At 41.7% G+C, this 16,760-nt stretch overlaps 1 protein-coding gene across 1 annotated transcript; it reads left to right on the plus strand.

Annotated features, from left to right (window-relative positions):
* Positions 1-11,363: 11,363 nt before the first annotated feature.
* Positions 11,364-16,054, plus strand: LOC130432669 (uncharacterized). Its single transcript, XM_056762161.1, has 2 exons — positions 11,364-12,485; positions 15,796-16,054. The coding sequence occupies exons 1-2, from the start codon at positions 11,364-11,366 to the stop codon at positions 15,796-15,798; spliced, it is 1,125 nt and encodes a 374-aa protein (XP_056618139.1). The 3' UTR covers positions 15,799-16,054.
* Positions 16,055-16,760: the final 706 nt, after the last annotated feature.

Here is a 16,760-nt window from a genome sequence, read left to right on the forward strand (position 1 = left end):
ACCTACTTCGCTTTTGAAAAATGAAATTTGGAAAGAAAGTTAAAGATTCTTTATAGTAATCTAATGCCCAGGTTCACAGACAAGGCAAGTCCCAGATTTAAATGAATGTTTGAGCCTTCTTAACTGAAACCCTAACTTGCCCTAAAACATCTTAAAATATGTCTGTGCCATAGTGTCGTGTTAAGAGGCACACCATGTTTTTACTAAGGTTTTTCATCAAAGTAACTTTTTTATTATTGTTTTTATGTGAACTATTTTATTGTTGTTTGGTTACCAACATTCTTGCAAATATCTTCTTTTGTGTCCTGCTGAAGAAAGAAAGTCATGCAGGTTTGGATTGCCATAAGGGTAACCCACATCTTTAAAAAATGGCATGCTAACCAATTTATTTAAAAGCATCTCCATACACCTATGTATTAGTAACACATACATATCAAACTTTTCACATAGGTGAGGCAAGTTTTATACTGTACACCGAATTTGGCACGACTCGACAAATGACACTGACAATCCCATTAGAACAAGACGTGTGTCGTGTCGCGCCGCGTCCGGTGTAGACAAGGTGTTATTTTTAAAGGCAAAAATACTTAGCACAAAATATTTTATCATTCATGCTATTTTTAAAGTGTTATCATGGTGTAAACCTGTACTGTTGATATTAACAAGGCGACATAACTACAGCCACGAGACAATTGTTGCAGCCAAGCTTTTGTTCACATTCCATCTCCCTGTTTTGTCTGCATATTGAAGACACGAAAGTGTTGTATTGCCATGTTGATACACATATCTCCTCCTGCACAGCCAAACGACAGATATGGCTGCATGCCCAGCGCGCAACAAATCCAGAAGAATAGAAAGAGTTCTCCTGAGGCCCGTAATGTAATTGCCATTTCAGAGTATACTTTTGCATCCGTCAACAAGCAGCTGAGTCAGCAGCTGTCAGCACTAATTTCACATTCATCTCAGCCCTTTAGTTTTCATGTTGAAAGCAAGGTGAAGGGACTGGGAAATAAAATGCGAAAGTCTAATTGTGGTTAAATTGGCAGGCTTAAGAAAAACAACTCCTGAGAAAAGGTGCGTTATCTTGCTCTTACTTTCCTTTAATGAGTTTCTTTTAATAAACGTCTTTAAATGTGACCTTGTAAGTTGGAAGTTAAAATTGGGAGAACAACTTATAATGCTCTTTCCTGAGTTTTGTGATAAGGGGATCGGTAAAGTCTTTTTGGCATCTTGCGTTAGAAAGCGGGCGGTCTCCATTACAAAATAGTTTGAGCTCCTTGGTTTTTAAGCGAACAGTTCACCCCAAAAAAAAGAGCTTACAATATATTCTCCCTCAAGCCGTTCCCTGGTCAAATGTTTTGGGACACTTGATTAAATTGTTTCTCAATATTTAAAAAAATACTTTTGATCTAATGGTGTATGCTTAGACAGCTGAAATTATATGGAGAAAAATATCATTTTGCAAACATACAAAACTTACATAAATGAATGACTTTGACTGAATAATCAAGAAAGAACAGCCAATAAGAGCACAGAATAAATGGGAACTCCTTTAATATCATATATAGCTGCATGATAACATGAAAAGAAAACATTTCTGCTAATTCAGTCAAAAGGTGACCACACCGTTTGTTTTGAGTTTATTATAATTTAAAAATGTGGGAATATGAACACATAAGTGAGTAAGACGAAGTGAAGTTTTCCTTTAAAAAAACATAACTCTTGCTGCGGTTACGCCTGGTGTTTACACAACTACAGAGTTTTCCACTTCTGAAAACAGAGACTTTTGGAAACGCTGGAGACCCCGTTTTAGTTTGAAAACTACGGGGTTGCGTTTTCTGTAAATGGGGGAAAACTGAGACTTAAGAATACACAGGTGCGGTTACCCAGATTCTCTTACTGACGGGTCGTTTGTATCATTGTGTTTGCTTCACCGATTCATTAAGCCCCGTTCATATGACATGCGTTTTCCGTAGTGTAAATGCATATTTTTTCTAGAATGCACATGGAAACGGCTGTATTAACGAGGATCATTTTCGTTTAAAAGGGCGTTTTCATACGACAACGGGGTAATGTAAACACCACCAGGAGTGCATTTCCTAAGATGATCTAGAACAAAAATGTGTTTCCTAGCTGTTCCTATTTGTGAGCTTCATATGAGCAATGACGTCTAACATCCCCGCCAAAGGCTTTTAGCCACTTTTTAGCAACCGTAGCTTTTAAGACAAAATAAGGCTTTTAAAAAATCACAAGCAGGATATAATGGTGTGTTCTATGTCATAGAACAAAACGTGAAATATTTAGAGGTTTGTTTACCACAGACCAATTTGCCAAACCAATTAAAAAAACCCATAGACTATCGAGCGATGGAACTGGAAGTCCTACAATGTTAACTCGCTTCGGGGTTTTGCAGAAAAAAATATGTAATCTCTGAGCCTCCCTATTATGCAAAGTAACTACTTGAGCACTAGTTAAGACCCAAATTACGCAAAATAACTAACTGAGTTGAAATCATTTGCTGACAGCTTGGTCCCCCCAGTTAAAAAAATCCCATCGGTGCCCCTGTTTACACATTTAACAAATCACATAAGTACTTTAGACTTCAAAGGGACCATCTTCTCTTACTCTCTACCCATGAGTTCAGTATGTGCGTGAAGAGAATTACATGTATAGGCCTAAAGATTATCATGAATTAGATTATTAATTGTAGTATTAATGACACTTGGGAATTGCAGGACAAGATCGACATATTTGTTTTAGAAACATTAAACAATTAATAAATGTAAAAGGTGACTGCTTAGAAAATTGTATTGCGTTAAAAATGTCTATTTTTTTATAATAAATAAAGATGTGTTTGTAAAACAGGGAATTGAACAGGAATCGAAAACAGCACCTAGGAAAGCCAATCCAAGAATTGATATCCGAAAATTTGTGAACGTATTCAGACGGTTTTGCCCATTGTTCAATTAATGCTTTAAAAGAATCGACTCAAAGAATCAATCAATCGACAATGCCCCTGTAAAAAGAGACGACAACCTTGAAATAAACTACGCATTTTATAAAGCATATTTGAAAATGAAGGAACATCACGCAGTGTAACGAAGTTAAAGTACAGATTTTCTATTAGATATATACTCAAGTAAGAGCAAAAGTACCCACTTTTAATTTGACTTAAAAAGTACGTATTTTCCAAAATGTTACTCAAGTAAATGTAACGAAGTAAATGTAGCGCGCTACTACTCACCCACCTGAGACACGTATTCACCCTGAACATGCAACCCTGTATTACTTTTATGACCGATGTATGTGCTTTTGAGAGCTTAAAAAACTGTGTGTATCCATCGCTATAACCAAGCTTGGAAGATCAAGGATATTATTCAATGTAACTCTGATTGTGATCCGCTAAAAGAAGACAGTCATATACACCTGGGTTGGCTTGAGGGTGAGTAAAATATAGGCTCTTTTTTGGGGGGGTGAACTGTTCCTTTAAGAGCGGCTATGGTTTTAATGCAAGACCTTATTAAACAAAGATCTTCAGTAATGGTTTCTTCAAAACAGCCCCTAAACTAATAATAATTCCTGTTTATGATGCACATGACAGCAAACGGAGGGAATACAGCCCTGATCCCCTCTGAAATCAAATAAGGCTTGTTTTGTCTCTGTTTATGATTACCTTTTATGGCACAAAATGTCTTACAACACAGTGTTTACTCCGTTCATCTGCCCTTTGTACCACATTCACAATTCCCATACAACCCCAGAACACACAAAAGCCCCAGCCAACAGCACAATAACAGAAGTTATCATCTCCTTCTCATACCTCATCTCTGCATTTCGCCATGGAGGATGCATTACCTGTTTGGCTCATGTTACACTGGCCCATGGAGAGCCACGGATCAAGATTAAGTCACATTTGCATTTTAATACGCTATCCAACGCTGAGAATTTTCCTTTCTTTCCTATTTTGCGCTTGTTTAATGGTCTTCCGTGGAATGAATGCATACGTTTATAATAAACAGAGGACTTCATTATGGAAATGCAGGCTCTGCATTACACACCAAGAGTGGGTAAATATCTCGGAGGATAGATGCTGTATAATATGTCCCGTGAAATTCTGCATAAAACAGGGCTGTGGAAAGCCAGGTTGTTGTTATTACCGGATTAGATGAAACACCGGGCTTGCTGAAGAATCTGACATAAATTAGATGTTGCGCTGGGTTTCGGTAGGGGGGAGAGAGAGATTTCTGTTCCCATTATTGTTCATGATTGGACGAGAATGGATGAAATATCTGCGTGACTTCAGACGCTTGGGAAAGCAGCACTTTCATGCATGTGTGAATATGTGTATGCTCATGCGAGCGCTTCAGAAATACATTTTGTGTTCCTGGTGTATCATTAGGAAGTCACTTTGAGTTGCCTTTATATAGAACTACATATCAATCATTCATAGGAAAGCAAGCCTTTTACTTCCATGAATTATTGGGCAAAAGGGAACGATAATTATAATTAAACGACTTGTAATTGGCATTTACATCCAGGCACATTACGCAGTCTCCTTTGGGAAATATCTTACACGCACGAAACCTAGGAAAATTCTGTTTTCCCCTTTGCCGTGACCTTGTTTCATCAATTCAGATTCAATTTTAGCTATAAAATGTAAAATATTGAAAGTGCCTTTAAGCAACAAAACAAATGTTACCGCACACGAATGCGTGATTACTTTGATTAAAATCGTTCATATTTAATTGAACACAACACAGAAGAATGCACAGTTTGTCAGGGTTTCTAACAGCATGCCATACTTATCTTCTACCGCCTGGTTAGTTTATCATTGCTTTGCTGCGTCAATGTGTCAGAGTTTGTTCGAGACATCTGCTGTGTTTATGCACTTCGAGGATCTCAGCAACAGGACGTAATTGGACGTTGAAAGGGGTCTGTGTGAGTCCAACTTCTTTATTCTAATTAATAATGACACTTTGAAAAACCCTTGAACATCCCTGTTTTTATTCAAAGGGATACCCTAGTGAAAAATAAATATACTAAAAGAATATATTTGAAATACATTTATTTCATGCTAAGTATACTGCAAATCCATTTGCATCTTATGTACTTAAGGTAAATACACTGCGATTGTATTTGTGGTATAATAAATTGGTGTAAAGTCTGATTAATTGGAACAGCCAATTTTTACTTAATGTCCTTTTCTTGTGCAGAAATAGTGCTGAAGTACAACTAAACATTAATTTTAGTATATTTGATTGTGCTTAAGTGGCACTATTGCAAGTTTGCTTCAGGTACACTTTTAATCTCATTGAAAATCCTTATCAAAAGTGAAAATAGAACTCAATTTTATTTATTTAGAAACAGGTTTATTTTGAAGAAATGTGCATTGTGTATAAATAGTACTCCAAATAAAGTTTAATTATGATTTTATATCAGTAAGTCACATCAGGTAAATCTGTTAATACATTTAAGCTATACTTAGTATGAAATAAATGCAATTTATCAATAGTTTTTTCACTAGAGATACTTCACCCAAAAATGAAAATTCTGTCATCATTTACTCACCTTCAACTTGTTCAAAATCTGTATAAATTCGTTATAAAACAGAACCAAAAATGACATTTTTCCTACTATGGGAGTCAATGTGGCGCAAAATCTGTTTGGTTATAAACATTCTTCCAAATATCTTTCTCAGTGTTTATCAGAACAAAGACATTTATACAGATTTGAAAACAACTCGAAGGTTAATAAATGATGACAGAATTTTCATTTTGGGGTGTACTATCCCTTTAATGCCTAAATTGGTTTAGCTAAAGAATTTTTGGAAATTGAATGAGGGTACAAACCCGCCCCCAGATTTAGTTATTTTTTTTAATTTCCCTTAACCGTATGCCCTGAATGTATTATTTGACTGTACAATATTTAATTACTTCATTCTCTTTTCAGTTTTTTCTCACTACTTTAAAATGGTGGATTATTTAGTGTGACATGCCAATATCGTTTTGTGTACAAGGTGCAATCTGAAAAAGATGTGAGATGTTCAGCTAAACCAGATTGTATATGACAGTATGGCACAAGTACAGATATGTTCACACAGACTTAAAGAGTCAAATCTGAAGTCTTTTCAACATATTCTTACCAGAACTAATATCTTTTCGAGATGGTGACGTGGGATGTTTTACGTATATGCTAATGAACCATTGTTTTCAATGACTCTTGATTAAAGTTCAATTAAAAAGAAAGTGCTGGTCTAATGCACACTGATCTTATTTCTTCATAATGAAAGCCTCCAAATAGAGTTTCTTAACAGAAGAAAGGCTTTATTAGCAAACAGTGCCTGACTGAATGGAATACATTCTGATGTTCAGTTAGGTTGGCATGAAATGAGGAAATCATGCGTCGAATTCATTTTACTGTGTTCTTCCCAACTTTCACACTTGAGATCTTTTTTAAATCAAGACGCAACACGTAAATAAAAACACTATGCCACAGTAAAAACAACTTCATGACTTGAAATATAATGAGAGCAAATGGAGGGATGTACAGTTTAATGCATGTATATAATCCTATTCGTGATTCAAATAGTTATGTTCGATTTATAGCAGAGTGTGATATCCTTCTAAGACCTTCTATCTCAATATTTCGTGATTTTTATTTTTGATTATTAGTCACCCTTTTGTTTGTCACTGACCAAATCTAACCAATAAGAAGTATTAAAAAGTTTTTGTCGACCTTAACAGCACAGTATTTAATCTTTTAAAAGATTTTTCCATTTCTAAAAAACAGTGAGTTTGGTTTTTGAAAAACAGTGACGAGTTTTTGAAAAACAGTGACGATATCATGACATTGAAACAGAAAAATCAAGAAAAAACAAAAAGCTTTAGTAAAAACAAGTGGAAAACAGAGTGGAACTGAGAAATTTGGATGGAGAGTTCAAAAACAGTATATGTTGCCTCAGACAAACATCTAGCTTTGATGCATTAAAAGAAAAATGTGTACAACAGCAAAGACAGGCACATTATTCAACTTAAGTTATCAGGCTGGTCTTTTGTGGTCTAATAGTATATTTCTGATAACCCTGCCCCTAAAGAAATTGTGATAGAATGCTTGACATGTCCGGCATATGGTTGTGAAAGTAGGCGGTTCTTTGCCAGTTTAAAGGGATAGTTCACCAAAAAATGAAAATTGTATCATTTACTCACCCCCAAGTACTTTCAAACCTGTGTATTTTTTTATGATGCTTAACACAAATAGTTATTTGGAAGAACGTCTGTAACCAAACAGGTCTGGGTCACTATTGACTATTATAGTAATAAACTTCTATGGTTGTCAGTGGTTTCCCAGAACTGTTTGGTTTCCCACATTCTTCAAAATGTCTTTTTTTCTGTTCAACAGACAAACTGTGAGGGGACTGTTACATTTTTTAATGGATGCTGAAGCAGCAAATTAACTGATTTAAGGTTTTCAAAGGACAGATGAAATCTCTCTAGCTCTTTCACTTCTCATTCTCTGTCCAGGCTGGGGTCAATCTTTCCTCTGCTACTTTAGATAAGTTGTACGCTAGTGATTTGTCTCTGTCCGTGGCACATGCCTCATTATTCCAGTTGGATGTTATGGGACAGCTTAACCTATGCTGCTTGTCGACAAGAGCATTTGTCAACATTTAATAGCATCCTCTGCTGAGACACAAGCGAGGTGTACTGCCAAAAATGAGGAGTGACGGAGATGAGTCGAAAGAAATATCAAGTACATCTTAATATCTGTTGCATTGTCATCAGTCATAGTCGATGGTTGTATAAGAACAAAACACTTGAGAAATGGTTAAATGACTTGGGAAAATCTCTCTTAAAGGGATAGTTCACCCAACAATGAAAATTCTGTCATCATTAACTTACACTTAGCTTGTTCTAAACCTGTATACATTTCTTTGTTCTGATTAACATAAAGGAAGATATTTGGAAGAATGTCAGTAACCAAACAGAGCGCATTCCACAGTGACTGCATAGTATTTATTTTTCCTCCTATGGCAGTAAATGGGGGAGGAGATCTGTTTGGTTACTGACATTCTTCCAAATATCTTCCTTTGTGTTCAGCAGAACAAAGAAATATTTACAGGTTTGAAATGACAAGAGGGTGAGTACACGATGTAAGAATTTTCATTTTTAGGTGAACTTTAAAATATAGTTTTGATTTATTTCGGGGTTTTTCTTTTATTTTGGGTGGCAAACATTAGAGGATTTTTACACACAAAATATGTTGTTTTGAAGAATGTTGGGAACCGAAAAACATTGATCTGCATTGGTTTTGTGTCAATACAAAAGTAGGCAATAGGTACCAGCTTTGTCCGGTTACCAACGTTCTTCAAAATATCTTCTTTCGTCTTCTGCAGTGGAAAGTGAGTCATACAGTTTTGAAATGACAGGGTGGGTGAGTAAATGTACATGACAACAGAATTTTCATCGTTGGGTGAACTATACCTTTAAATTCCATAGTTATGTTTAATTGAATAGTTTTGATGAGTTTACTATCCTAAAATCAAAAAAAAAAATTGAGTAAACAATAAGTGACCCTAAAAATTTGAATAGCAGTCTTTGTTTAAACATTTTATACATACCTGTAAGCAATCAAATAGTACTCGTCTGGTGCACTTAATAAATGAGACTGCCTGTAGTTCTGACTCAATTCAAGTTCATTCTTGTTTAGCCCACATTTTACTGTCCTATATCTTATGGGCAATTAAGCAGATAAAAATCATGTAGCCTTAAGGATGGTTACTTGATGTGTGAATATCCTGCAGGCTAGCATTGAAAAGGGGTCCGTCAGGCATACCACCCTACGGCACATGGTGAACTAGGGTAACACCACTTTTCTGGGTTAAGACAAGTGCATGATAAGGTGTTTATTCCAACTCAATGACAAATGATTTTCTATATAACGAATGAGAGGTCTAAAGATAGTTTATGACCCCCAAAAGCCCTTTAAACCAATCTTGGTAAAGGCCATTATCTAACACTGTCATTAAGACTAATTATCTCCCTCAGGGGCAAGTAAACACATGGATAAGCAAGATTAGACCTTGTTTGCACAACTGATCAGCTCAACAAACACCTTATTTGACTGTGTTGTTGGTAACCAGAGGCGTCTGAACGTAAAAGCACTGGTTTGTCCAGTGGACTCAATGGTGTGTGTTGTAACTGTATGATTGCTTTGTCAACACCTTTAAGGTCTGTCCTGTGCGTTTGTCCTCAATGGAGAAAAAAAATCTGTGAAATGACAATCAATAAAAGCCATTACATCAAGATACATGTGACACATCTATGCCATGAAACAAGATTACATTGATTTCTCCACAACCGAGATGAATGCTGTAGATACAAGATTGCAACGATTGGCAATTCCAACATGTCTTTTTTTTAAACATTTAACATGGATTGTCTCGCACAACATGATGATCTATATAGCAACACGATAGAACCAATATCATCACAAAATGTATTTTGCTGCGTCCGAAATCACCTACTTGCATACTATATAGTATGGAGTCTTGAATAGTATGTCCGAAAAACAGTATGCGAGAAACACCCGGATGGTCTATTTACTACATTCGCCGAGACTCGTGAGTGTGGATCGGATGGACACTTATCCATCCCATGATGCCACGGGAGATGAGCAACGTTCAAATTTCAAAAGTAAATCAAGTGGAAAACTCTAATGGGACGTCTGTTTTTAATGTAAGTGCCAATAAATAAATTTCTCCTGACTAAATTTTGTTTTATTGGTCCTTGCATGTAGGTTTGTTGTTTATACATCATAGGTCAAAGAGCATACGGGTCACATGACCATACATCACGCCGGACGCAATATGTCCGAAATGTATTCACCATACTACCACCCATACTATGTAGAACGCACTGTTTTAACAGCCAATAGGGACTTATTCAAATTTAGTACGTACTGTCACAGTATGCGATTTCGCAGGCAGCCATAGTGTTTAAAGTGATTGGGAAATTGCAAAATCACGATGTACTGTATACTAAATTTACATGAAACATTTTGTCACCCAATAAAATAAGACACCAAAAGAGACAATGTTTAATATTTCTTCTACGGGTAAAGAGTTTAATCGTGAAGAGGAGTTGGTAAGGAGGCTCTCCTACAACACCTGGCTCCGGTTGGATCCGTCCTTTCAAGCTCTCCATCTATCTCTCTCGTGCCTGTTCCACTTCCTCCAGCCATCTGCCAGAGAGGCAGAGAGGACCCCATTTCACTGGCAATGCCTGTCAGGAGTCTTAAGGCCCGTCGCTCTCTGCTGGTGCCTCTTGGCAAGTTTTTCCCCATTCCGTATGTCTGAGTTACAGGGCTGAGAAACTGCCACGGGAGGATGAGTAAGACAGAGTACGTCAGGGGGCGAGCGGAGACAAGCTGTTCCCTCGATTTTCTCCGAACATGGATAGGCAGTGAGAAGTTAGGTCACACAGCAAAAAAGTCTTTACTGCTGAGATTGTTCTTCTAATATTCTCAGAGACACCAAGGCAAGGACACCGTAGGAAAGACATTGTTTAATTACCGCAATAAAGGAGGATCATTAGTGAGAGCCATTGCCTTGTGGGCAGTGTGCCGACAGGTTTCGAGATGAGTATAAATCTCAACTTGGAGTCCTTTCTTGATCTTGTGGCTTTTGTCTCTACTCTACTGTTTTGCCCAAAAGGAGGCAAAAATGCTAAAAATCCCAGTTACTTCAAGGGTACTGCAATATGCAGGCCTCCAAAGTTCATTGGTGATGAACAATTATCAATTCATCGAATTTAGTCTATTTAACAAATTACATTTTTTTCATATTACAGTGTTATATACAGTACACTGTTAAAAAATCCAGTAAAAATGGTAATCTACTGGAAAATAATAGTTACAGTGTAAATAGAAAAATTACAGTGTGGCGAGGTGGGCGTGGTTCAGCACGGTCTGTGAAGAGGGGGAGTGTCGGGAGAAAGACGGTGAGTAGGCAGATCAACGTTTTAGTGAAAACACCTGCTTCTCATTCTAGTAATTGGCGAGGAGACGCTTTAAAAGCGAAAGGCAGATCTGGAGGTAGAGAGAGAGACCGGCTGGGAAAACGAGTGCCAGAGCTACAGAGACGCTGTATCCAGAGGAAACAGAGAGACGAGAGATTCTTAGATCCGGAAGGATCGAGCGGGACTTTTATTTTGAACACCGGATGTGTGAAACCCGGAACTATTATTTGAATAAAATACTTATCGTTTTCCCAGCCACGCCGACCCTGACTCCTTTCTTCCCTACACTTATCGAACGTATTACATTGGTGCCGAAACCCGGGAAGAAAGGAAGCCGCCGCCGCCAACATGCAGTCTCCGCCAGGATCGCCATTTGCGGAGGTCATCTCCTCCCTCGCCGGCCTTCACCAGCAACACCACCAGGCCCTGTTGGGTCTGAGAGAAGACCAGGAGAGGCGATTCCAAGTCCTCATCCAGACCCAACAGGAGGACCGCGAGGCGTTCCGGAGCTGGGTGAGCCAGGAGAAAGGTGCAACCGGAACATCGACCGCATCCCCCACCATCCCGCTACATAAGATGGGAGTGCAGGACGAGCCGGAAGCTTTTCTGGAGCTGTTCGAGAGGTCTGCGGAGCTGTCAGGATGGCAGCCGGACGCGTGGGCAGCCCGTCTGATTCCCCTTCTGACTGGCGAAGCCCAGATGGCCGCCCAACAGCTACCAGTGGAGAACCTGCTCAAGTACGCAGACCTCAAAAAGGCTATCTTAGAGCGAGTAGGGCTCAGTCCGGAGCAGCATCGCCAGCGGTTCCGATCATTGGAACTCGGGGATCGCGGTCAACCCTTCGCCTTCGCTCACCAGCTCCGGGATGCATGCCGCAAATGGCTGGTGGCCGACGCCAGCACTATCGACAACATAGTGGATAAGGTGACACTGGAACAGTTCGTGGGACGACTCCCCAGGAAGACAGCCCAGTGGGTCCAGTGTCACCGACCGTCGTCGCTGGCTCAGGCCATCCAGCTGGCGGAGGACCAGTTAGTGGCGTGCCCCGGGGTCGGCGTACCCCTAACGACATCTTCTCTCTCTCCCACTATCAACCCTTCTCCTTCCACCAGACCTGTGCCGTTTCCGAGGTCCAGGGGGACGTTTTTTCCCCGACCAGCCCCACGTAACCGGACGTTTCCGGAGATGGGGAATCCAGGAGCCGCCAGGACTTTTGAGGGAGCCGGGAACTTACAAGGGCATGGCCCCAATGCCTCTACTCACCCGTCATCCTCCCAAGCCTCTCCTCGCCAATTCGGGGGTCTGCCTCCTGCCGCTAGGGCGGCGGGAACTTCTGGGCCGGCCTGTTGGCGTTGTGGGGACCCCGGACATTTTATCGACCGATGTCCCATGATGGAGGTCGGTATGATGATCCGGGTGCCGGACAACCCACAGGCTGCCCTCGGTCAAGATGGGCTGTACCAAATACCTGTGAGTATAAGGGGGGGTACATTTCAGGCTTTGGTAGATTCAGGGTGTAACCAAACCTCAATACATCAAAGCCTGACTCAATTCGTGGCAAGGGATACGGGCCGTATGGTTAAGGTAAGGTGTGTACACGGGGATGTGGTGAATTACCCTTTGGTGCCGTTAACCATAAAATTTAAGGGGCAAAAACATAGTGTAGAGGTGGCTGTTAACGAGCACCTCCGACATCTGCTAATTTTGGGAACAAATTGGCCGTTATTTTCAGTATTGTTGGGACAATTATGTGCGGATGTTTCTGGGCGCAACCAAGAGCAATGGGGGGGGGCGGTCGCGCAGATGGGAGAGGTTGAACCGGGACCACTGACGACTGATTCAGAGGGAAATAGCGCTGTGGAGAAAATAATTTTCTCCCAGGGTGATGATTTCCCTCTGGAACAGTCTCAGGACGATTCGCTCAAAAATGCATTTGATCAGGTCCGTTCCATCGACGGACAACCTCTCCACCCTGCACAACCGCTGTCCTACCCATATTTTGCTATTTTGAAAGACCGGTTGTATCGAGTGACCCAGGACACTCAGTCAAAACAAGATACAACCCAATTGGTCATACCAAAAAGCCGTCGGGAAATGCTTTTCCAGGCGGCTCATTGTAATCCAATGGCGGGGCACCTCGGACAAGCTGCCACTATAAATCGACTAACGACCCGATTCTTTTGGCCGGGCATTCATGAGAACGTGCGCAGGTGGTGCGCGTCTTGTCCTGAATGCCAGTTGGTAAACCCACCGGCCACCCCACGGGCACCATTATGCCCACTTCCGCTTATGCAGGTCCCCTTCGAACGAATTGGTATGGACCTGATCGGGCCGTTAGAGCGATCCGCACGAGGGCATCGATTTGCGTTAGTCATTGTAGATTACGCAACACGTTACCCTGAGGCAGTGGCGTTACGCAATATCTCAGCAACTAGTGTTGCGGACGCGCTGTTTCGACTAATCTCCCGGGTGGGAACCCCAAAAGAGGTTCTCACCGATCAAGGCACGGCGTTTATGTCACGGACACTCCGCGAACTGTATGGATTATTGGGGATTAAAACGATTCGGACCAGCGTCTACCACCCACAAACAGATGGACTGGTCGAACGTTTTAATCGCACATTAAAAACCATGATCCGGAAATTCGTTCACGAAGACGCCAAAAATTGGGATAAATGGCTGGAACCCCTGTTATTTGCGGTCCGCGAGGTTCCCCAAGCCTCCACGGGGTTTTCCCCCTTCGAGCTCCTCTATGGTCGTCAGCCTCGCGGGGTTTTAGATGTCCTAAGAGAGGCTTGGGAGGACGGACCATCCGCGAGCAAAAATCAAATTCAATATGTCCTGGACCTGAGAACAAAACTCCATACACTGGGGCGGCTCTCAATGGAGAATTTGTTACAGGCCCAGGACAGGCAGAGCCGGCAATATAATAGGGGCGCCAGACTACGTAAATTTGCACCGGGAGAGAAGGTCCTTGTATTACTCCCAACGTCCAGTTCTAAGTTACTCGCCAAGTGGCAAGGACCATTTGAGGTCACACGACGAATAGGGGATCTCAATTATGAGGTAGTTCGATCGGATAGGAGCGGAGCACATCAGATTTATCACCTCAACCTCCTCAAAAAGTGGAGCGAGGCGAACACCGTGATGCTGGCGACGACAGTGAGCAGAGAGGATGATCTCGGGCCAGAGGTAAACACCAAGGTGCAATCCCTCGCTCTGGCTCCAGGGGGAGATCACCTCTCGTCCTCCCAGTTCACGGATGTGGTAAAATTACAAGCAGAATTTGCAGATGTGTTTTCGCCCCTACCCGGTCGCACAAATCTCATAGAGCACCACATTGAGACCGAACCGGGTGCGATAGTGCGCAGCCGACCATATAGACTACCTGAACACAAAAAAATGGTGGTTCAGAAGGAATTAGAGGCAATGCTGGACATGGGCGTAATAGAAGAGTCCAGCAGTGATTGGGCGAGCCCGATAGTCTTAGTACCTAAAACTGACGGCTCAGTTCGGTTCTGTGTGGACTATCGAAAGGTGAATGCTGTATCGAAGTTCGATGCATATCCAATGCCACGAATTGACGAATTACTAGACCGACTAGGCACGGCTCGTTTTTATTCGACATTGGATTTAACAAAGGGATATTGGCAGATCCCTCTATCTTCCTTATCCAAAGAAAAGACGGCTTTTACCACGCCGTTCGGTTTGCACCAATTTGTCACACTTCCGTTCGGGTTATTCGGGGCCCCGGCGACCTTTCAGCGTCTCATGGATCGCATACTCCGACCGCATGCTGCATATGCCGCAGCGTATTTGGATGATATCATCATTTATAGTAACGACTGGAACCGACATATGCAGCACCTGAGAGCGGTCCTGAGTTCGTTGAGAGGAGCGGGGCTAACGGCTAACCCGAAGAAGTGTGCAATTGGGCGGGTAGAGGTAAGGTATCTGGGTTTCCACTTGGGCCACGGGGAAGTGCGTCCCCAAATTAATAAGACAGCAGCAATTGCGACCGCCCCGAGACCCAAGACCAAAAAGGAGGTGCGGCAGTTCCTGGGGCTGGCGGGATATTATAGGCGGTTTGTGCCTAATTATTCGGACCTCACCAGCCCGCTGACTGATCTCACTAAAAAGGGAGCACCAGATACCGTCCAATGGACGGAGCAGTGCCAGCAGGGGTTTACCAAGGTGAAGGCTGCTCTGTGCGGCGGACCGTTATTGCACTCTCCTGATTTTTCTATTCCCTTTCTCTTGCAGACCGATGCATCGGACAGGGGCGTGGGGGCGGTTCTGTCTCAGGAGGTGAGGGGAGAGGACCGGCCGGTGCTGTACATTAGTCGTAAGCTCTCACAGAGGGAGGCTAAGTACAGCACCATAGAGAAGGAATGCCTGGCAATCAGGTGGGCGGTCCTCACCCTTAGATATTACCTCCTGGGACGGGAGTTTACGGTCTGTTCGGACCACGCGCCTCTCCAATGGCTCCACCGCATGAAGGATACCAACGCGCGGATCACTCGTTGGTATCTCGCATTACAACCATTCAAATTTCAGGTGATCCACAGGCCGGGACACAGATGGCTGTGGCTGACTTCCTCTCCAGGAGGGGGGGGGGGGAAGCTGCAGGCCGGATGGGGCCCCGGCCTGAGTCGGGCGGTGGGGGTATGTGGCGAGGTGGGCGTGGTTCAGCACGGTCTGTGAAGAGGGGGAGTGTCGGGAGAAAGACGGTGAGTAGGCAGATCAACGTTTTAGTGAAAACACCTGCTTCTCATTCTAGTAATTGGCGAGGAGACGCTTTAAAAGCGAAAGGCAGATCTGGAGGTAGAGAGAGAGACCGGCTGGGAAAACGAGTGCCAGAGCTACAGAGACGCTGTATCCAGAGGAAACAGAGAGACGAGAGATTCTTAGATCCGGAAGGATCGAGCGGGACTTTTATTTTGAACACCGGATGTGTGAAACCCGGAACTATTATTTGAATAAAATACTTATCGTTTTCCCAGCCACGCCGACCCTGACTCCTTTCTTCCCTACACTTATCGAACGTATTACATACAGGTTTTTGCATAAAATTACAAGCATTTTTCTGTTATTTGACATTTTTGAGATATCTTAAAAATACATGAAAAAAATGTAAGATTACAGGCTTTTCATTTATTGCACATATTAATAGCAGTTATGGTGTAAAGGGTGAAAAAAAATGAAATTGAATCCTGTGATATGTTCCTTCTATACGTCTATATGTCATTAACAATATGTAAAATATGTAAAATAACAATATACTATCAGCACATAAAAAACATGTGTGAGAATTCTTCTGTTTATAAATGATAACTTGGTTCAATCCAGACACACGTCTACGAAAAACAGTGTATTATATTACCTCATTTTTATAGTGTTTGAGGTTGATACATTTTTCTGTCACCATTTTTTTTTGACAGTCAGATGACAAAGTTGTTTGCATGTCAGCATAAAGCATAGTCGCTTTATACATTCTGTAACTTTCATGGTCCCAGATACGCATGGCATTCTATTAAATACCCTGTCTGAAATTCCTTGGCGTTATCATCAGTAGGACCCAACGTCTTATCGGCCTCTTCCAGGCTTCTCTGTAAATATTTACAGCTGGGCACGCTGGACTCGAGGAATACTAACACAAAGCCAAGGACCTTTAAACAGCATGGGAGGAGTGTGTAGTGAGCCATCAAGTTGTGCTTCAACACAACACTGATTAATACTACAAAT

Source organism: Triplophysa dalaica, chromosome 12 (assembly GCF_015846415.1).
Source record: "Triplophysa dalaica isolate WHDGS20190420 chromosome 12, ASM1584641v1, whole genome shotgun sequence".
NCBI classification, from domain to species: Eukaryota; Metazoa; Chordata; class Actinopteri; order Cypriniformes; family Nemacheilidae; genus Triplophysa; species Triplophysa dalaica.